This window comes from Harpegnathos saltator, unplaced genomic scaffold (genome assembly GCF_003227715.2).
Source record: "Harpegnathos saltator strain DR-91 unplaced genomic scaffold, Hsal_v8.6 scaffold491, whole genome shotgun sequence".
Classification (NCBI taxonomy): Eukaryota; Metazoa; Arthropoda; class Insecta; order Hymenoptera; family Formicidae; genus Harpegnathos; species Harpegnathos saltator.
The window spans coordinates 308,178-330,785 of NW_020230306.1; the positions used below are offsets into that span (position 1 = coordinate 308,178).

Below are 22,608 nucleotides of genomic sequence, written 5' to 3' on the forward strand. Positions count from 1 at the left end.
GCCAAGTAACATTTTATTTCTCTGATACCGTTACGAGGCGTGCTAGTTATATCGATCGTTTAATCGTTCTTTTTTATTTTTCGTTCTATTCATTGTACTCGCAACACAGCGCTATTTCATGTATTCGATAAAATGTAAGGATCGTGAATTCTTTCTCAAAGCTTCAGCGTTTTGTGTGTACATGGGCGACGGGGAATCTTCCTAAAATAAATAAACGAAACATGAAATTCTAACATGAGAGATGTTGGGGATGAAATATCAAAGAAATATTATGTAAAATAAATTTCCTTCAAAATTTGTCGGAATGTCTTCCGTCGGCAGATAATTCCTCACAGACCAAACGGAAGTTCGCGATTAGCGCGGCGCTATTCGACGGCCCACAATCACAGCCGCGAATTCGCAGGCCGTCGGCTGCACGTACTGCGCCTTCGCGGTTCGCCAATGCGTTTGCGCGACATCGATCCGCATTTCGCGGTCTCGCCCTCGCGAAATATGCCGTGCCAGTTCAACGGGGGATGTTCCTCGGAGGACCCGCCGCACCTATAATATGGAATATCGTTCTACCGTTCTCGATCGGCGACGAGATCGGGGAACTCTTGAGGTGCGTTTAGACAGGCGCAACCTTTCTGCTATCGATTTCAGTCGGTTTATTTGCGTGCGTGAATTTATCGCTTCTTAGGATCGCTCCACATTGCTAAAAATATGACAGCGAGTGAATGTCAAGCAGTATCGGCGGGCAGTATGAAAGTAATTCTCGTATTTCATTCTCTACCGCTATCGCTCTATTTTTATTTCGGAAAAATTGATTGTATATAGATTCACACTGGAGAAGCCGTGATACGAATCCGTCAGTTCTTAGATAACACAAATATCTAAGATACCTCCCCGAGACATCTAAGAGACATCTAAGAGAGTCTAAACAAGTCGAATATTTTTACAACGTCTTCTAGATGTTTATTCTATCTGATTATCTAAAAAATTTCACATCTTCTATTAAAACAAAAATAATAATTCATCATATTTACAAAAAGAAAAAAGTAGAAACAGTTGACTTTTCATGTTCCATTGTCTTCCCACTTGCTCACCTATTTACGTAATCGTATCGATTACAAAGAAAGAATTGAGTTCCCTTACTAATCCTATTAACTAATTGTATTTCCTTCCCTTACTAATCCCTTATTGTCTAAACATATCCTCAGACGAGAAAACGATGCGCAGCCTCGCTCGCAGGCTACTAGTATGGTCTGCGTTGGTGCTGTCCTTCCTGGTGGTCGGTCGTCTGCTGTTCGGCCGCGATTTCCGGCAATCGTCGCTTGTTCCTCGCGACGAAGGTATCTCGATACCTGGTAGCCGCGCAAATCCACAGCAAGATGCACAGCCAGGATTATCCGCCTACTCGGCGGGCATATACATGGCCGGTCGACGATCCCATAACGCGAGTGTCTGCAGGTGGTACCACGGCCTGCCGGATGTCCTCTCCTATCCACCGTCCAGGCTCACCTGGAGTCCCGAAATCGGCGAGAAGAGTCCCTACAGGTAGAACCATTCACGAGCAATCGGATGCAATTTATGTGTGTTTGCCGATATAATTAGCACATCGATTCCCGATATCGGCCAAGTATCGGCGACGGAGAATCGGTAAGCGAAACGGAGGATGCCGTCGGAGTATCGTGAGCACCCTACCTGCAGGGTCCTGCCGTTCGTGTTGCGCGCCGCCGAGACGACGGACAGGTTGCCCCAGGTCACGTTGTCCACGCACGCCACCGCCGATCAGGTTTACGGGATTGTGGAGTTGGCCAGGCGATGGGAAGGACCGCTCAGTCTGGCGGTGTTCGTGCCCGGTCTCGACGCCGGCCTCGCTGTCGCTCAGCTTGATCGGGCCTGTCGGTGCGAGCCTGCCATGTACAAGGTCTCTTCAACTTCCTCGTCATGATCGTGAGCCTCGCGACACATGGCCTCGTGACATATGGTTTGACACGTCAAACACGTGTCTCGGTCTTCGAAGTTTTAAGTTTTCTCTCTCTTTCTCTCTCTTCTTTTTTTTTCTCGTTTGTTTATGCGCGATACAGGAAGCTCCGTGAATGTAATACGTTCGCTTCTACAGCATCCTATATAACTGTAAAATATAATCGCTGTCAATGATTCAATAACATGCGTGCAAGCAACGAATTTTTACAATAGTCTTTCGTATAAGTCTTTCGTTAGGTCTCGTGGGACGTGTCTCATCGATTCACTCACGTAAACGTGGCGTTCAGAACGTGTTACATTCAGCATAGATATGGCGTTATAGATCCTTCACTTCGGCTTTCACGTGTTATTTAATGTTGAAAGAACTTGTCGAACGAAACTTCTCACAAGGCCGGACACAAGTCCGGCCTGTGTAAGTACAATACGCTTGCTGCTAATAGCATGATAGATGAGGACATCGTTACATCGACATGTCCGCTTACTATTAGCACAATCGCTTCGTTCACATAGAAGATGTAAATTGTCTCGATTAAAATAAAATTAAGGACGCTTGGCTCTCCTCCTTCTCTGTGTGCGAGACTGTGTGCAGATAGAAATTGTAGAAATGTTAAACACACAACGCAACAGTCGTCCATACTTTTCAATTAAAGGGCTTGCGTAACAGCATGTTAAATCACACAGAAAAAATTTGACTTTAGCTTAGCGACTATATTTTCAGGCTAACACGATACAAGGCATGATAGGAAAAATTCAAAATCGACGAGACGATGAACATGAACTATACATTTTCCTTAAACACAGACTTTGAAGGCAATTTTTGCAGGCGAAATCGCGAAATTGGATTTTGCAAGACTATTCTATATTTCGAATACATATTCAGTCTGTTCGATCAACGTTCCGTCGATCTTGATTTCTAATTAGTATGAACCGTTAAATGAGTATCATTCATAAGCGATTCTTATGAATATTAATAGACGTTGGGTCCGCACTATATATAATGGTGCTTCCGAATTTCTTTTGTGACCTTTTCACACATGGTTCTACCTGACACGAACGATCGCAGGTTTCCGTCCATTTGGTGTTTCCGGCCGGTCGACCACCCGCCGTGGGCACGATCGGCCGTACCCAGGGTGATTGCGCCGCTTCTGATCTTCAATGGCGGCAGGCCGAAACAGAGAGGCGGAAAAGGAGCATGACCTACCCCATTAATGTCGCTCGAAATGTAGCAAGAACAACGGCGAACACGTCCCGCGTGTTGGTGTCTGACATCGAGTTGCTACCGAGCGCGCGTTTGGCTTCCGGTTTCATGGAGATGGTACGTCAGAGACCGCCCAAGATCGGCGTGATCTTCGTTGTACCTGTCTTCGAGATAGAATCCAACGAACAGCCGCCAGCGACGAAGCTGGAGCTCCTCGCCGCCTGCCACGCTGGTTTAGCAGTGTATTTTCATAGGTATATACTCGTTCTTCTTACTTTCGCTGGACATGGCGATCTGAATTCAGACTTATCAATTACTCCCTTGTATTGCAAGAAATAAGGTTTGTCTACTATTATATGGGATAAGAGAATCAGACCTTTTCTGCAGGTTCCTTTGTCCGCACTGCCAGCGGTTTCCCGGACTGACAAGATGGATGATCAGACCAGATCCGGGTAAGGTTCGACCTCTAATCATTACCAGGAGGGAATATCCACATCACAGGTGGGAACCAGTCTTTATCGGAACCCGCGAGGATCCGCTCTACACGGAGGAGATGTCTTGGGAAGGAAAGCAGGACAAGATGGCCCAGGTATAGAAAGCAATGGGTGTTGTCCTTAAACATAGAGATCATCCGCTGGAACACGATGTAAAAATGTACAAACTAACGAAGAAGCATATTTAGATAAAAATCGAGAGCTCTTTTTTGCTTTTAAGCAAACGATTTTACATCTAATAAATGTTTTCAGCGATGTGATGTCTATTCGCAGATGTTCGAGATGTGTCTTTTGAATTATCGACTAGTCGTGCTTGATGGTGCCTTTTTAGTGCATACGCCGGGGATCAAGCGAAAAGCACGCAAAATCAGCGTGGCTACACAGGAATTCTTCCGGCCGCACGAGCGAAGAAACGCGAGAATCTATCAACGCGTGATAAAGCGTTTAATCAAGCAATATCCTATTAATCGTAGGTGCTCGCAGTGAGATTAGATATCAGTGATGCATAATTCTTACCTAAACACTTACCTAGGTATTTACCTAATTGAGAGACCGCTTATAGACACGCACACGGTGCCTGTATCAGTGTATATCGATGATAGGAAAATATTTTTCGGTGACGTCGAGTTTACTAGTCTTAGAAGAAGAGAGACGCGAATTAATATTATATATAGAATTGTTTTTTTACCGCTGTTTTTTAGAAATAAAAATTTTTACACAGAACATTCGGCTGCGAAGTTCATTTCACGTAGCTTATTCTGTAAATCCCAAAAGACAACGTCGTTGCAAGTCAGAATAGTAGAAGACCCTTTTTATTAAGGACCTGGTCATGACGATGATTTTATCGAAATCCAGCGAGAGGCAAATATTTGAAATTTTTCTCTTTAACCTAGCATACCCGACGTGTTTACGCAGGTGCATAACATTATTGTATAGTGAAACGTCTTACCGAAGATGTCAGTAAATAGTTATATCAGTGGATTGTAGTAGTTACATTATCGAAAATTAATGCACAGAATCCTACTTTATAACTCTTTTTTATGTTGGAATCAAAGTTACTGAGGTTATTTTAATTCGAAAATTCAAGCGAAAGTGACAAACATGGGGAACCAGTCATATCCAAGTATCTTACAGACAGATTCTAATGCAAGATTCATACGGTATTCAACGTGAGACAATCCGATATCCAATAGAAATCCAATAGAAAATTTTACTTTTCACAGTTTTCATTGAGAAATCTCTTGTCTGTAAAAAATAAATTCGCATTTAAAAAAGCGTGAATTTATCATTAATTCAACATGTCATTAATTCAACATGTCAAGTAATGCAATAGTTGCGTTTATGTGAGCGATGCATTAGTTTCGCATTTGCATGTATATACATCTTCATAGAAGCATTGTTTCTTATTTACACCGCACGAGGTCACTAAAGTCAATTTGGGATTTGCTCCTGACTTTGTAGATCTTTAAGGTAATGTTAATTATTTAATTGTATAGTAATTGATATATATTTATTGATATATATATATTCTTTTTCTTTAAATTCTTCCTCCTTTTCTATTATATATCTCAGTTTTTTTTTAAATGAATGTTGTTCTTGACTCCTTTCCTTATGTTATCAATGGTTGAGGTTAAAGCAATACTTGAAATAATGACCGCCTATTTATAAGTTTTTGTTTTCTTATGTGAACATATATATTTCCATTTGAAAAACTTTAAGACATTTAACGTTTGCTATGAGCAATACAGCACCCATATTTGTATCTTCTAGAATTTTTAGAAATTTTTGTACAACTAGCAAGTAATTTTTGTGCTATTTGTACATTTGACCAGATTTATTTAGAAATTCTGAAGAAATAATTCTATATCATATATTGCTTTTAAATTTTTTGAAGAAAATTATTTTTTCATAAAATTTACATAATCTACTGTAGGAAATACAGCAAGAAGTAAATTTATTTTGATTACAATCGGTTTTCAGTATAAAAATATGGAGGACTTCATACCAACACGTGCTTCTTGTACCAAGGAAGACTATGTCTCTGTACGTTATAATTACCCAAAGAAAAAATCGACATCAACAGATGGTTTGGCTACTAAGCCAAAGTTTCCAAAGAATGATTCGACTGATTCAGTAGTGGAAAAAACTTCAGCTGAACTAAAAATAGAACAAGAAAAAGAAATGAAAAAAGCACGATATGATGTTATTAAGTTTGCTATGTCTGGTTTTGACAAAGTTAAAGCAAGAAAAACTAAAGATGAGCTTGCCATCAGTTTGGGTGCAATTCCATCCAAAAATAAAAAGATGAATTATAAGAAATTGAAAGTATGTCGAAAGAAGATGAATGATGAAAAGATGAAAAAGGAAGAACATGTTTCAGGTTTCACCAGTAGCCTGATCAAATATAAGCACAAAAATCTTAAGCGCAAAAAAGTTCATAAAAAGGACTCTGGTATTCTAGGAGTTTACGGAAAAATACCAAAGAGTTCTTTGCCTAAACAATAAAGCTGAGCTTGCCAGCAAATATTTAAAAATTGAGCAGAAAAAAGGAAAACATCCAGAATTCAATTAAAAAGGATTATAACTGTAATTAGGAATAAAAATTTTGTATATATATAGGTATTTAAGTATTTCAGTTATCCTTCACTAATTAAATTTTCAATGTTTTAATAGAAAAAAAGCTGAAGTTTTCAGCAAATATCTGAATTGTCTATTGAGCTTTGACTATTTTTGCATATTGTTGCTTTCAGATTTTTCTTTAATTGTTAAGAAACTAATTTTTGTGACATTTCCAAAGTACATAGAGGGACATGAAGGAAGGAAGTGGATGAAGAAATAGAACCATATTTATAACTGTAAACATTTAAAATATTTTGTCGATTCATTGCTGTCTCTTGTTACAACATCAACTATCTATATCTAACAGTAACATCTTTTCTGTGTGTTGTATACTATGTACGAAGAATAACAAGTAATAAAATAATATTCTCATATTTTTTATGGGTCTTCTCTTTTTTCTTTAATTTTAAGGATAGGGGCCAGCCTTGAGCTCTGCAATAGGATATATATGCTCTTGTCTGTATGCATATTTAAAATAGGTTATTCATGTACGCAGTTCACAATGCCACAATGGAATGATTCGGCATTCTGGAGAACTGTCGTTGATCTCTCAAAGTGAAATCAGTCGAAGGCAACCGCCGTCGGAGCCACTTCTAGTAACATTTGGAGAAAGGCATTGACGCCTTCTGAAAGTGGAAAATGGACAACTATTCAATAGAAAATTTAAACGTAGCCGTAAATATAAAGTAAATATATAACAATTGTCTCAAAGAAGAAATATAACTTTATGAATGAAACTTATAAATATAATTTTTTCCAGATATATCGTGAAACTCCTCATCTTCCATTAACTTTAATCATCATTATCTTCATAGTATCAAGTGACAGCGAATACTTACCCATGAATTTGGGCACGTATCCAAACTTGACAAACGGGAGGTAGACAAGCATGCCCGCACCAATAAAGCCGGCCGCATACAGGTACTCGATCTGCGGTTTGTCGATGATCGGCGCCACTATCAGATACGCAGAAATGCCGAGCACCAATACCGGTATCAACAATGGGCATTTGTACGGTCGTGGATGATTGGGCCTGGTCCTCCGCATTACCAGCAGGGCAAGCATTGCGCCGCCGTAAAATATCCAAGCAGTAAACGAGAAGAAGTCAATCAGCGAATCAATGTTGCCGGAAAGAACCATCGCACCTGCATAATCGGGCGTATTCTTATTTGCGCCATAGATACGTTTTACATTTTGCAAATTTCAATTTTAACCTGAGATCCCTTGCAATTTCAGCTTATCTGTTACAGTCACGAGGGCCACGAGAGATCGATCTACTACGATCACTTGATTCAGAACGCGCAATTGTCCTACCCGATATAATCAAGACGACATCGAGTTGTATTGCGTAATACCTGCTACGAGGGAATGGAAGATGAGGCCTGGGGCGGGAGTGAAACGTCGTACGTGCACATAGCTCAAGCAGTCGAGCAAGTGTCCTTCTCTTGACGCAGCGAAGCAGAGCCTACCCGCAGCGAACAGGGTACCATTGGCGGATCCAAATGTGCTAATTGCCACGGAAAGTGGCATCAGCCACGCCATGACGCCCAGTATCCGATTGCCGAATGTCTGCAAACCGTAAAACGTAGCTGGATCGTTATCGAAATATGCAGGAATAACAAGGTTCACCGCGATTACGCTTACCACCGCTACGGCCTCGCTCTCGATCATCTCAGAAGGTGACATAACCGCCAAGTAGGAGACATTGATAAGCGCGTAGCAGAGCGTGACAAGGGGTATGCCGATCATGATAGACCTGGGCAAGTTCTTGGAAGGATTTTTGATCTCTTCGGTCACGTAGTTGAGATTATTCCAGCCATCGTAGGCCCAGAGGCCGGTATAGAAGGCGGTAGCGAGACGGCCGATGTTGATCGTGCTGCCGTCGATGGTGTCGAACGCCGTCTGTAGGTGCTGCGTATTACCCTGTATCAATTTATATGAACCCCCGACTATTACGACGAGTATCGCCATCAGTTTGGCGGCGGTGAAGGCGTTCTGCACGCCGGTCGCCAGGTTCACGCTGTAGCAATTGACGAGAAGTATCAGGACGATCGCCAATAAGGCGACGAGCTTGACGACCTCGTCGGGTGGATCGCAGTCGGCGGCGAACGCCTCAACGGCATACTGGGCGAACGACAAGCAAATAATGGCCATCTGCGATGGCTTCAGCACCAAGGTAGACACCCAGGAGAATAGAAAGGCCGGCGGCGCGCCGAACGCATCCATGAAGTAAGCGTACTCGGCGCCGCTGCTCGTGTTCATAGTGCCCAGCTCGGCGTACGCGAGGGCGCCGCACAAGCTCAGTAGACCGCACGCAGTCCACACCAGGAAACTCACGCCGACGCTGCCGGTTCGCAGCAGCAGACCCGACGGCGAGACGAAGATCCCGGAGCCAATCATCGTGCCGACGATTAGAGCCACCCCACTGACGAGTCCCACCCGTCTCTTGAGGTGAACAGCGTTGTTCTCCTCTGCGTCCGTCCCCTCCACCCCTCCGCTCCCTCCACCCCCGTCTTCGTCATCCCCCACACCCCCAGATTGGCCTTGTTGCTGTTGTTGTTGTTGAGGATGACGTAACGTCGCCAGTTTGCCACTCTCCCAGCCGTTGCTGCTGTTGCCGCTGTTGATCGATCTGCCCGTCGATGATCGGCAGACCAATCCACCGCCGATATCGCCGGCACTACCCCCCAACCAACTACCCCCGGAGTGCAACTGTTGCTGTTGTTGCTGCTGTGATAGCTGTAACTGACCACCATTGCTCGTCTGCGGATCATGTCCCACGGTAGCTGGAACGGAAGATTCACTTCATCAGTGATACGTCAACACATTCGCTCGTTGTTGATTACATACTACGTAGTCGAGATCGGAAGAGCTCGTTTCAAAGCGTTTTAAATACTTGAATAATGGGCGTTATGTGTATTAGTCCTCGTTAGTTTCTTACAAGTTGTGTCGTATATAGTTCTATAACTCTGTAATCTCTATTTTTTCAGGATATATATACTTAAAGGGGATTTTATTGGAGAAGAAAGCTCTTCAAGTCTTTATAAAGTACGGTCTTACTCGAAAGTAAAGAATGCATTGTTTAGTTTTACGGAACAGTGTTACGGATTTGTTCGACGAATAATATTACTACTCTCTCTCCAAGGATCAAAATGGCGTACGTTAAAAACCTCAAAGAACGAGATAACTGATGGAACTTTCGTAGACGATGACAGTATATATCCTGTCCAAGTTGCTTCGAACAACAAACTTATCTGCTTCTTATAGCGACGAAAAATCGATCGCATTTTTTCATGAAATAGCAGAACTTAAGAATGACTCGTAATACGTAAAACGTACTGAACAGATCAAAGCTACACTTTTCAAATCAAATCGGTCAAAGAACAAGAGTCACGTAATCATGTAAAGCTCGCAGCTGGAAGGATAAAGGATCGTATAAGGGACGCATTCACGTCAGCAATATTTATTTTCAGAAGTCTTTTTCCCAAACGTTTGATCGCGTTTTTTTAAATTCGCGTTAGATCATATTTTATGCGCGGATTTAGCATATGACATATAAACAAATTAGCGTTTCACAGTTTAATTTGGTCGTTTAATTTTATTGTACTCTGATCTTTGAATGTAATTTTAGCAAGAGCATTTACCGTGAGACTCTACTCCACATACCATATTCCAATCTCGTTGGAGTCGAAAAGTGAGATCATTAGCCGGCATTGACTGCTCACGGAAATTTTATTTGTATTCAGTGAAATCACGAGCTTCCGGGATCGCACTTGTGTGGGAAACATCGCAAGAGAGAATCGCGGTTGTTATGCAGCGCAATCGATAGCGTCAATCGAGCGGTGTCGACGATACATGGAAGTTTGATGTGCGTGACGCGCGAAACGAAGCATAAACCGCGCTGGTTTTCGATTAATTTAATTCTCCATGCTGTTAGCGTTACGAGCAAGGAATTGCGCTCACTTTCGCGTTTGTGTTTGTACAGATTACGATAATTATTGTGTTATTTCTATAGCAGGGAAGTTGATAACTCGTGAAAATTATAACAACTTCAATTCCCAACACTAGTCTTCGTCTCATGTTTGAAGTAGTCGAAGAAACTATACAAACCCAAGTCGCGATTGAATTCACGTAAAAATTCAACGAAACATCGGTCGTTTACTTTTAGTTTACTTTGAAGAAGATACAATTTTGTCACTGTATACACTGTCAAGTATGAAGATATAATTTTGTCACCGTAGTCCTGGCATTTAAAATTGAGCACTTTTTGGATAAATAGGGTGAATGTGTGAGGAAGATTTAGTCAATTCGTTTCAACTGTGTCTGTTTGGTAGTTCCTCGACATATAAAATGAGACACGTAGTTCCTCCGAGAAAAGAATAGGAAGAGGCCGGGTGTAAAAAGTGCTACTGAAGTGAACGGACCTGTTATTCGGGTCGCGTCGGTTCCTAAGTTTAGAACTAGCCGGCGAGGAGAATCAGACCACGTGGTCTGCCCTCGTGTATAAATCGCGCGCGCGGTATTGGGCGCGGAGGCTCGAAATAATTCCGGATTTCGCCGCTTCTTCTTACATAAACCTGGCGAGAACTATTATGCGTGAAATGCTTCAGCCACTGATCTCCTTCGAACGGCAACTGTTAGTTATTGTGAGAGCTTTTTTTGTAAGGATTCTTCCGCAATGCTGAAGTGAGTCTTGCATTTATTATTCGCACTAACACACTTACGACGTTTCGACTTGCGATTTTCTTTTTGTTTAAGTTACGTATCAATTCCGGTCGGGAGACCGGAGATAATCGAGTAATCTCGCGATTATTATCACAAAATTGCATGTTATTCGTGTCGAGCACATCTTTTCTTTTTTTTTTTTTTTTTTAAACAAATCAGGTACCGTGATGAACGTCGTTGACACAGCATGAGATACTGTTATGCAAGTGCGATCGAAAAAAATGCCGATTGTGAATAATTACTCGAGAGTGGACGCGCGATGTGGAAACTGACCGGCTCGTGCCGCATCCCTTTCGTGACTGAGCGACGATGAGCAAATCGCTGTTTGGCTAGCCTGCGCCTCGTTCGCGTACATATTTGCTAACGTGATCACGTGACAGCAATTGTTGTATTATTTATTATTGTTGTCGACACCGACTAGATATTATTAAAGAACGATGGCTTTACGGCAGTTCGCCCGACTGCCAGCGTGTGTACGTAAGTCAGTCTACATTGCGATTAGTCTGTTAATTCTGTCATTTTTTTGTCAACCAGATTTCCAGATCAGAAAATGTAGAAGCGGCGGTAATCTCGATAGTGCTCGATGACACGTAGCCGCTAACGACGAGAAACAGAGAATGCGGTTTGATATGCAGGTATTGGATACTCAGTAAAACCAGCAAAAACAAAAGGTACAAATTTACCGAGGAACGGAATCGTGATTTGTTACGTTGAACAATCGAATTTATTGAAGCCTTTGCTCCACTTTGTTAGTACAATTTCGCGTTTACGACCGAATAAACCGGCGTCAGCTGTAAGTACGGGAAGACATGGTCAACTGTATTTGTAATTAAACTCGATCGTCGATCACTTGATTCGACACTTCGAGCACTCGTTCGCGTGCAACATTTCATTTCAAAAGAGATCGAAAGACACGGTAGAGTCTCGCGCCAAGTGCATGCGCAAAGCGACACATGAGCCGCGAGGCCAGCCGTCTATACTTACTCGTGCAACTAGTTGAACGCAACAATATCGTGCCGCCGTAGCGGCAGATTTTTATTTAGTTTCCGAGTGGGCTCGATCGATTGCCTCGAGGTTCAATTATAGAAAAAAAAAATGGTCTTTATTCATCTTAACGCCGCGTTATCGAGCCTTCAAATTCAGGTCGCTGCATTTAGAATCACCTTAGAGTCTGGGCTACGAGCTGCCGTCACCTGGAGGAATTCCGTATATTCTGATTCAGCTCGCTGAGAGTCAATTCTGCGCGCGGAACTATTTGTTGGGAATACCGTTCAAAGTACGTACCGCGCGTTCGTCGCGAATATAGCAGTTCGAAATTCGAACTCTTCAGGTCGCTTACGTTCTTTTACGCTTTCAAGGAATATGCCCGCCGCAGCAGAGTCTTTTGCCACCCCTTACAAGCTTTGGAATTTTAATTACTGCGTTTTTTCCTCCGCACTCAGGTAAATCCGCCTTAAATAATGCACGTCATTCGCTAATTTAAATCAAATTTGAAGCGACCAGAAGAAAAAGAACACACTGCTCGAGACTAAGATTTAAAGTACAAGTGATAAAATATAGCGAGTGCCCGAATTTTCTCGAAATGAGATTTATTTCGCGCGTCAACGCGTCGCGAGATTATTGATAATTAATCGTAAATTAATACAGCCTTAAGGGCAAAACAATCGATAATATCAATGTTTTCTAATCATCCACGAGTGCCCGTTCCCCGGGAATCCTATTAATTCTCACTTTAGATAGGGCCAACGGTCTTTAATAGTATCTCATCGCGAATACTGTGTCATTCGTGACCACAGACTTCTATATAATACGTTAGATTGCTCGATATCCTTAGATAGATATACCTCGACATATAATGTACAAGTTATGTACAATAACTCGGATCGGATATACCTCGCTTATTTGTATGTAGCAACTGTCGCGTACGCGATCGCTAGAAACCGATGATAGTTCTTCCGCATCATTCTCCTAATTTTTAATATATTTTAATATATTTAAAATAAGTATATTTCAAAAAGGTTGATATCGATTAATATTAAACGGGTTATTTTGCACACAAAAATGCGCGAATAAAAAAATTGCTTCTTGGTTTGTTAACTCAATTTTACTTATCAACCTTAAAAACATGGAAACTTAATACACTTTTTTCTTATCACATGACAAATTATAATCACAACAAAAATAATGCAGAAAACAGCTGTTAAACTCTCAAACATGCTATATATAGCGAAATATAAATACACAAGATGTCCTAGTTCTCGCGACTATAATTGATACAACAGGTTGCCGAGCTCAAATAGAAAACGGGAGGATCCCGTCCCATTTTGCAAACAACCACGATAATTATTAATATATTAATAAAAACAAAATAATGATTAAGTATGAATAATGCGATAGGACGAGCTTTTCAGACAGAATCTTATGCACAACGTCTAAAACTCATTGGCAATTTCTTGGCAACAGCGGGCATACTGGATTGCTCGCCTCTCCACTGTCGGCAAAAGGATTAAATATTAAGTCTGATTACCTACTCCGATTTACCTACTTATTATAACTTTTTCTAACTCTCTCTCTCTCTCTCTCTCTCTCTCTCTCTCTCTCTCTCTCTTTCTATTTCATTTATCTGCTAAATCCCATCGAAACCCACGTTCATTAACAATCGTGTATACGTTACTACATTCCGTATCGTCGCACATGCGCTGAAAGCCGAGCTCGTCTCGCAATATCGCTTGCGACCGTAATAGTTAGCGTGGCGACGCGCCAGCAAGCGTCGTTTTGCGAGCACGCAAGTGCAGCTCCTCTCTCTCGTTGTCGAGAAATAATTGTATGAAAAATGCGCGCGAAACTCAGCAGCGCGACGTGACGCGGGAATTTCGGAGATTCGAGGGTGCACATCTTCTGTTCACCTCAAGGTGACCTCGTTGCACGCTATCGATCTCATCGAATGCGTATATACGTCACGTTAGAGCGCGTTTTCCACGGGTTTTGGAATCCAAATTTATCTCGCGAAAACCGGAAGCTCACCCTCTCGAGATGAATCTAACCGATAAGATGTATCGCAGTTATTTCTGTCATTCGTAAAATTAAAGGAGTTCTTATAAATAATATAGCGCACTCAGCAGCTCCAATTCAATGGCGCTTCTTAATTACGTGTACATTCTTAATTAAATTACATTCTTAATTACATATCTTCTACGAGGAAAGAAATCGTACTTGTCGTATCGCATTTCCCGGGAAGAGGCTCGTGAAACATCGCTGTAATTGATAGGCAATTGGCAATTCATCATTGAGAAACCTAAAGCCGCTCGTACGTCCGACTCGATTGTCTCGAGTGACAGCTGCGCATTTCGGTCACTTCGCTAAAAATATGGAAGTCCAAGACGGATCGCTCATGCCAAGTGGACAACGTGCATATTGTTTAGGATTTTACGCGCCTGTGGGTGTATATATATATATATATGTGTGTAAGCAAAAACGCTTGTGGGATATCACAAAACATGCATGACTGCGTATCACTCGTAAAACCGTTACGAGTAGACTGCATCGATATCCGTGTTAACATCAAGGTAGCGATACAAATGCAACAAACGTAAACTGCACTGTAAAAGTTCATACAACGTTCATTACTCCGACTTTTTTTCGCGAGAAATCATAAAAGTTTGCAATTATTGGACGCGAGCGTTCGCCTGCGGATTCGGTGACGAAAAATCGAGGTGTGTCTCGAGGAAATTTTTCATAAAATTCAACACACATCAGGAAATCCTCGGCGGCGCAGCTCAGTTGCCAAAAGAGAGAGAGAGAGAGAGAGAGAGAGAGTGAAACGCTTTTGAGGTCGATTTAACGGAACAAGATCGGGAAAACAATAGATCTTCGAATAAAAAGAATGAGCCGACAGACTGAGCCAAGATTCCTGCCATGGAGATCCAATCGTCGTCGAGAGTTGCTTTGCAGTTTTGTGCTAAAATCGTGCACGACGAAACATGGCGCGCGAAACTTCGCTATCAGACGAGAGAGAGAGAAATGCTCGCGTTTCAATCGCATCGCTCGATGACGATGCGTATAAGCGCGTCCTCAGCTTCGCTGACGCGAGAGATTCATCGAGGTTGCAGTAGTCACAAAGTGGAAATTGCGTCGCGCCTCGCATCTCGCGGACTCCCACTTGTTGTCCGCCGTAGCGTGACACAGCCTCATAATCCAGGCTCATTTAAAAACGATCACGACCGATATTCCGGCGTATCGTTTAACGATGTAATTGCCAACGGCGACGTCAGGATGCGAGCAAGTGCGCGCGCGCGCGCTTTAATGACTTTAAACGACGAAGGCGGCGACGACGACGACGACGTGGATCAGACAAAACAGAGGTGACCATCTCCTCCCGCAATGGTGTGACTACTGTCCTTCATGCCGCATGAATTAACTTAGGCTTAGATTACAAAATTCCGCGAAGCGGTAACGCGATATGACAACGACGATTCGCATGATGTCCAACAACGGAATAGAATAAAGTAAGCATTTGTCAACATGACTATGAACGAGATTTCCAAGGCGACATCAGAAGATTTAAAAAACGAGTTCCGTCGTCGGAACGATATCCTTCCGCTAGTGCGCCATATTTCAAATTTGAAAAATTACGAATTTTGAATTTAAACAATAAGCGATTGAGGAAATCGGTTTAGCACGCAAGGCGACTGGGTTATCAGAACTTTTCGGTCGCACGTATCGGTGCGATACGTTACTTACTATTATTGTATCGTATTAATTATTATTCAAGGAAGTAGAAGTAACGAGTCGAGGTGGTAATTCGTCGCTGTGATGCTCTGCGCTAATGTCCGGAAAGAAACGTGTGCACGGTCAGGAAAGATCAATTATCTAATTATACCGCGCACTGAGGTCATTACGCTTGTTTGTGTACGCTAAAAACATCGAATGTCAATTTAGCTTGACGCGTTCTCCTCGGCGTACGTCTTGAGACCGGCTTGATTATAACGACGCGCGTTTCACGATACCAATGCGATTCGCGGCCGCGGGTCAAATCGCATTAATAATCATTCGCCGTAAAGTGCCGCAATGATCCAATTGCATTTGATTCGAAGCTCGTGCGGAACGAACGAACAGTTTCCGTCTACGAAGGTGTTGACGGAACCAACTGTGCGCCGCCTGCGTTCTACGAACGATTGTCCATTTACGGACGTCGGTCGTAAGAATACCGTCGTTTCGTTCCGAGGACGCCGCTTTCGTCAAATACGAGCGAGCGAAACATTGTTTCTTTGTTTCGTGACGTTACGCTGACGTTACGCGTGTGTGGAAATCAGGGAGAAGATACATGAGATATCGTAGACGATACACAGAGAGAATTTTTTACAATGAAAGATATTCAGCAAGGCGAATTCTATTGTATGATGATCTATCCGTGAACTACTAGAAAACATGGTACGTTGGAAAAGAATTTACATGAAAAGAAGAAACTATCCGTGTACTTATCCATCTGACGTTAGGTGCTTTTGCGGAAGTTAGAAATCTCTTTCTGATCACATATATTTATTCCATCCAGCCAGTCTTGACTCGTGTAATCGGATTCGACTCAATTCCCTGTGAGAAGTAAGTTCATGCAAATTGCGAACACCTTTTCCCGAACACACGTAACAGCCTCGCGATAACTGAGTGAAGAAGCTGCGAGTAATCGCCTTTTAAAGGATTCGACCATTTGCCGAACAATAAACTTGGCTGTGACGCGGAAACGCTTTTGTCTCGAAATTCTGTCCAAGCGTTTGCGAGTAAGTAAACTCGCGAGCAATTACATAATGTAGCTTCTTGGAGCACCTTGCTGCTAATTTGACGACCTTCCGAGCTAATTCATGCTAAATTACGATTATCATAATTTACTCGTAACAGGCTGTCACATAGCCAGTACTTGAGCCTTTTAAACATAGTCACTGTACTGTCTCCACCACGGGTTCTCTTGGAATTTAAACATTCAGCGTGAATGGTTCATCGTTGGTGGACCAATTGATTCTCCCTACATGTATGTGTGTGTGTGTGTGTGTGTAGTTTTCTTCATATAAATTTTTTATAACTATATAATACATTTTTTTAATAATAGAATTCTGATAATTCTACGTAATTCTATTGTTCTAAATAATGTAATTTTTAATAATGTAATGTTAATTTAATAATGTAAAGAAATAAACTATTTTGGTAGAATTCATCTCGCTGAGAAACATATAGTGCATTTTTCAGCAGTAGAAAAATAAGCTCCTAAAATATAAATAGCACACATGAAACATAAGGACAATTAATGAAAGCAGAGAAAAACATGTCGGTCTCAGCTATATAATAATTCTTATCATTAAATTTTCCGTGTATATATCCGAGCACATTACACGTAAGCGTTCTACCCTTCGAGCGACGTCGTAAAGTACGTTGAAAAGTAAAAAAATATAAACTTTTTGTAGCGAGAGCTGCGATATATAGTGCAATTTCGCGCTCCTAATCGCGAGCGAAACTCATAGCTCGATAACGACTATCGGGTTATCGAATCGATAACCGATAGCATGAATATTGCTTGGCATGTAGGCTGGTATTTTACAAATACCACCCGGAAGGAATGCAATTTCGTAGATTTCGCGGTGCGCGTCGCTTTGGCAGTAATGGCGGTACAGACGATTCGATTCGGAATATTATTCGTTTCGGTTTCTATCGATCGACACTCGAGTGCGAGTTATCGTTCAATCGTAACGTGCGTTACACCCTTCTTCCGTTTCACGTCCTGCAGAAGTGAGAAGTTTTGAAAAATTGGAAAGGCAAATTGGAAACGCTACAAGCGCTGTTCCTAACCCGCCCAGAAGTCGCGAAACTTGTGGGGAATTTATTGTCCTCTGTATTGATTGCGGACGCATTAAATACTAATACCTCATCTCGCCCAACGCACTCGCCCGTTGATTGGCCCTTATAAGGGTAGCGAGAGTACGTACGCCGCACCACATAGAGGAGGCTACGGGGAGTTGCGTCATCTCGTGAAACCAGAAACGCGCGCGCGCGCACGCAAGAGAGAGGGAGAAAGAGGAAGATTCTGGAGCACGCACCCCCGGCCACAGAAGCAGCAATGCGTTTCAGAAATATCCACTTTGCGTGTGTCTCAGCAGCATATCGAGCTTGAGCATGAGGCAAGATCAATTCGTCGCTCTCATGCATACGCGACGCGTCGCGTATGCGTTTACGAGACGAGTATTGTATTTTCGCAACGTAATTCGTATACGGATGTTATTGCATTACCGTCGTTACGTTTCGATGTGTTTTTATACCATACGTAGGTAACGTACGATGGAGTTTTGCACTTGACGCTAGACGCGATCGATTTTCATTTGCCACGCGATGTAATAAAATTCAAGTAATTAGCGCGTTTGGTGCCGCGAGCGACGATAAAAAGACGGCGGATGAAACGCTAATTGTGACTTTTCACTTTTCAGGTGACAGTTCTAATTAAGAGTTGAATCCTGATTTTGAATCAAACTTGATTCATTACTGTAGTAAAAAGACTCTTGTAATAAAAGCATGAAAAAAATTTAAATATTTTACTTCTTCTTTGAAATTCAACGTTAAAAACTAAACATGAAGAATATATATCGAAGAAAAATTACTATATTTGAATGAATAATATTCTCTTAAAACGCAAAATCGATTAATTTAAAGTCCAATAATTTTGCTTTAAAGCTATGGTTGTTTATATATATATATATTTATATTTATTATTATTATTATTATTATTATTATTATTATATATATAACACAGGCAATTCCTCTCGACGTGCTCGATCGATCAATTTATGTAAATAAATGAAAGATATTCTAATCTTAGGTGATTTATAGTTAAGGCCGTTACTCGATATCTATCTGTTTTCACGATTACTCGAAAATCACCGGTTGATTCGATACGCGCCCAATCGCCCACGTGCGCGATCACGAGCTGCTTATTTTTAACATTCCAAAATGGGCATGCAGCGTGCCGAAGTGGCCGCGAATAGACGCATGCGAAATAGACGGTCCTCAACGAGCTCTGATCAGCAAAGAGAGGGGTGTGTGCGTGCCATAGTGTGTGGTGCGTGCGTGAGAATAGAGAGGGGATAAGAGAAAAAGGAAACGATAACGAGAGACGCTTGACGACATGACATTTAAGCCAATCATTCTTTCCACGCAAACTGATGCATGACACGCACTTCATCAATGAACTCATGCTAAATTAGTGCACAATAGAGTACACGGTGCTGCTCGTTGGGAGGAGAGGTCCAAGCGGTTTTGATCACAATAAGGGTACAAAGTAGCGCCATGCATACGTGGGAGTTAATGCATGTTCCCGAATTGAAAACGTGGGTCGCTGAAGAGTCAACCGTAAATTGAGACCGCGATCACGAGAGAAAGAGATAGCTGCGACAGGCGCTTCGTGATCGCTTTATTGATCGATTAATCGCGAATTAGCGGGCCTCACTCTCGAGCAGACGTCCGACTGGCCGATTTTATCGCGCGCCTCAGCATCTGCAACAATTACGCGGCAACAGACGTGAGAAAGCGACATTGGCGATGAGCTCGCCAATGAGATCGTTATCAGATGTATCCGCTGATAAATTTGAGTTCATATTCGTCGCTTCTCGCGTTCGCTTGTATCGCTTCGCAGCGCTGTATTACCGTAATGACGGATTAATCGGTGATAATCATTCTAACACACACTTCTGACGATACCAGCACTCAGCCGGTCGCTAGCTTCATCCTACTTAACCCCGACTCCGTTCTCGGCTAAGTGCGAAACTCAAACGTGAGATTACGCAACGCGCAGCTTCCCGCGGCATAACACACTGTGCATCGCGGTGATTGACAATCTCGTATCCTCCGGGCTGCGTCTCGTAAAAGTTGTTTTTCATTGACGAGGAGAGGAGGTCTGGCGCGCGACGAGACGATTATAATTAGCAAATGGTCGAGAGTAACCACCGGACAATTTCTTCTTCTTGGCACACGACATTCAGGAGCACGAGGGTGACCAACAGGTTTTTCACAACCTTCTTCAATTCGCGACGTTAAATATCCGACATTTGCACAATTGTGATTTCAATTGTGATATCTCGGATATCCCGAAATTATTGCCGTTGATTATCACATTGAAGATATTTCGCGCGACGCATTTTTATTTTTACTTCTGAAATTATCCAGAGACAAGATGTTTCGCTTTTGTCCTTATATGGGACAAAAACGGGTGACACGTAGGAAGAGAAATCTTTATTCTCGCAAGAGAAGAGCATCGTTCTTACGCGCGAGCATTGAGCATCGTTTTTCATCGATTACGGCCGAAGAACGTTTTATAACTTCCACGTGGTTTTCTCTCGCCGACCTTCAACTACACTCCTCATGCCTCATAATTAATGAGAGTGCCCCTAATGCTAGGGTCATCGCAGCCAGAAAAATATCATCGGTACTTGTTATCGATGTTAGTATAGCTAGGTGGGAATTGTTCACTTTGTACTACATCGATAAACGAATATAGGCATCCTTAAATAGCAGTTGAACATTTCCTTTATTTCTTGCAAATTTACTGTAGACTGCAAGTATCCTTTTGTTTTCATTTTGTTGTTCCCTCTCCTCTTTTCTTTCTCTGTTTTCCCCCTTTTCGCATAGTACTAATAAGCCAGATTAAATTCGCGGAATGTCCTCAGTACATTTTCCTTTTCAGACAACTACTATTCTGGGAACTTGAAGTGACGTCATTGTAAAATAAATAGCGTTGATGCATATCGTTCCATTAGGATATTCTTATCAAGATAATTTCATCGCTCTTTGTTACTTTTAGACGAAGAAAGAAGATTTGACCGCGTTTAGTATCAACCTTTACTTAGAGAGCAAGAGTTTAAACGCTTTCACTTCTGAAAATAAAGATAAAATTTAGAAAAAATAAAATGCTGCTTTCGAACAAGGCGAACGAATTAGTTCTTTTTGCCTTATTGTGGTCAGATATATTTCTATCTATTAAACTTCCCTTTTTGATATCTTCTATCAAGAAGTTCCCTCTTCTATTTCTATTAAGAGTTCCCTCTTCGGAGCGCAGCCAATTCCAGCGCCCGAGAAAGTGCGTGACAAAAAGCACGCCAGTCGCAAACAAATGTAGGCGTATCGCGTGTAGCCGGCGAGACACGCGCGACCATTAATCCAAGTTCAATGGGTTCATACATTCATACATACATACATATACATACATATACACACACACGTATACGCATATGCATACATGCACACAGTGGGACAAAGCGATGAAATCTTCTTTCTCAAGCAGTGTACGAACTCGAGCTTAAATTGAATTCGATTTGATCACCGGCAGTGGAGGCTCTCTTGAGCGTATTAAGTTGAGGAGGGCCGTTCGATCGACGGGCGTTAACGCATTTACCATACATACGCGATCGACCCTCTCTCGTTCGCTCTCAGATAGTTACTTCGGCGACTCGATGGTACTCACCTCGTTTGAGGGGCGCGACATGCATGACTCTGAGAGGGACCGATAAGAAGGGCGGACCGTGAGACCGCCTCTCATGACACCACGCCGACTTTTCAGTGTAACCACTGTCCTCCGTGCGTCCTTTACGCAGCTACTGCTGTCCTTTCGCGCTTCTTCCTCTTCTTCCACCCCTGTACCCGACCTCTACCCTTTCACTTCCGGGACCGGCCTCCTCCGCTGCTGTCCGTCCTTTCTGCCCTTCAGTGCCCTTAGTGCGCGCGTGCGCTTGCCCTTTTTATCTCGTTCACGTTCTGTCTTCTTTCTCTATCTGGGGGTTAATTCTATCCTATCTATCCTATCTCTTTCTCTCTCTCTCTCTCTCTCTCTCTCTCTCTCTCTCTCTTACCTTCTCTTTTTTCGTTCTCACGGTGTTGCTCTATAATACTCGATTTGCTCCAGCTACCGCGTTTATTCGTCGAAAGGTCCCTTCAGAATATCCCTTCTTCTGATTTGCTTTCTCTTTTTTCTTCTGATATATCAACACCTATCGCCTGTTGAAATACCGTCTACGCTCTACAACACGCTCTACACACTTCCACCGGCTCTCGCGCTTTACTGGGCGGTATGTGCGTTTAGTAGCTTTAGAATAACGAAGGTGTTGGAGAGAGGGAAGCAGAGAACGAGGAAGAACCGGCGTCGGCGCTTGGGAACTCGCTCGATACCGACGACGTGACGCTGCTGCGACCGCCACCATCGTCGCCATCATCATCCGCTGTCTCCATTGTCGCCGCCACTGTCGCCGAAGACCCAGGTTCGCTCATCATTTATCATGAGTCTCCTGCGTGCGGAAGCATGCAGGATTTTGCAGTAACATGCAGTAACACTTTGCCTTTCTTTCTCGCATATGTGCGCACGGGTTAATGATGATTATATTAAAGAGATATATCTGGCCGGGATTTTGCTTTTCGACCCTGTTACTACATTTACATAATAATGGCCGTTTATCTATCTTGAAAATTTTCGAACGATTTATTTCTGCAAGAATCTGTATATCGAATATTCATTTTGAATATTATGATTAAACGCAGGAAATATGAACCCATTACAATCTGAATTATAGTCGACTTCTTTTC

At 42.4% G+C, this 22,608-nt stretch overlaps 3 protein-coding genes and 1 long non-coding RNA gene across 8 annotated transcripts; 3 read left to right on the top strand and 1 right to left on the bottom strand.

The window, feature by feature from the left end:
* Positions 1-516: 516 nt before the first annotated feature.
* On the top strand, positions 517-4,370 carry LOC105184656 (beta-1,4-glucuronyltransferase 1). Of its 3 annotated transcripts, none has more exons than XM_025302464.1 (6): positions 517-747; positions 1,200-1,536; positions 1,690-1,909; positions 3,032-3,420; positions 3,554-3,755; positions 3,992-4,370. In XM_025302464.1, exons 1-6 carry the CDS (start codon positions 717-719, stop codon positions 4,094-4,096), a joined length of 1,284 nt encoding a protein of 427 aa, XP_025158249.1. In that variant the 5' UTR covers positions 517-716; the 3' UTR covers positions 4,097-4,370. The 3 variants fall into 3 exon arrangements, with proteins under 3 accessions (XP_025158249.1, XP_019697657.1, XP_025158248.1); XM_019842098.2 differs by having other exon boundaries at positions 518-747; positions 3,934-4,369; XM_025302463.1 differs by having other exon boundaries at positions 518-601; positions 3,934-4,146.
* A 685-nt stretch (positions 4,371-5,055) lies between these two features.
* LOC105184654 (uncharacterized) lies at positions 5,056-6,653 on the top strand. 2 transcript variants are annotated; one of them, XM_011143560.3, is made up of 3 exons: positions 5,056-5,130; positions 5,641-6,279; positions 6,411-6,653. In XM_011143560.3, the coding sequence occupies exon 2, from the start codon at positions 5,650-5,652 to the stop codon at positions 6,163-6,165; it is 516 nt and encodes a 171-aa protein (XP_011141862.1). In that variant the 5' UTR covers positions 5,056-5,130; positions 5,641-5,649; the 3' UTR covers positions 6,166-6,279; positions 6,411-6,653. The 2 variants fall into 2 exon arrangements, with proteins under 2 accessions (XP_011141862.1, XP_011141863.1); XM_011143561.3 differs by having other exon boundaries at positions 5,641-6,246.
* On the bottom strand, positions 6,523-22,207 carry LOC105184655 (b(0,+)-type amino acid transporter 1). 2 transcript variants are annotated; one of them, XM_011143563.3, is made up of 6 exons: positions 21,882-22,207; positions 21,497-21,803; positions 7,924-9,065; positions 7,635-7,848; positions 7,119-7,424; positions 6,523-6,905 (listed from the first exon to the last, which is right to left on the bottom strand). In XM_011143563.3, exons 2-6 carry the CDS (start codon positions 21,519-21,521, stop codon positions 6,841-6,843), a joined length of 1,752 nt encoding a protein of 583 aa, XP_011141865.1. In that variant the 5' UTR covers positions 21,522-21,803; positions 21,882-22,207; the 3' UTR covers positions 6,523-6,840. The 2 variants fall into 2 exon arrangements, with proteins under 2 accessions (XP_011141865.1, XP_011141864.1); XM_011143562.3 differs by lacking the exons at positions 21,497-21,803; positions 21,882-22,207 and adding an exon at positions 11,247-11,554.
* Positions 10,846-12,303, top strand: LOC112589385 (uncharacterized). The gene is made up of 2 exons (XR_003113516.1): positions 10,846-10,965; positions 11,539-12,303. It is a non-coding gene; the product is annotated as an uncharacterized LOC112589385 (long non-coding RNA).
* Positions 22,208-22,608: the final 401 nt, after the last annotated feature.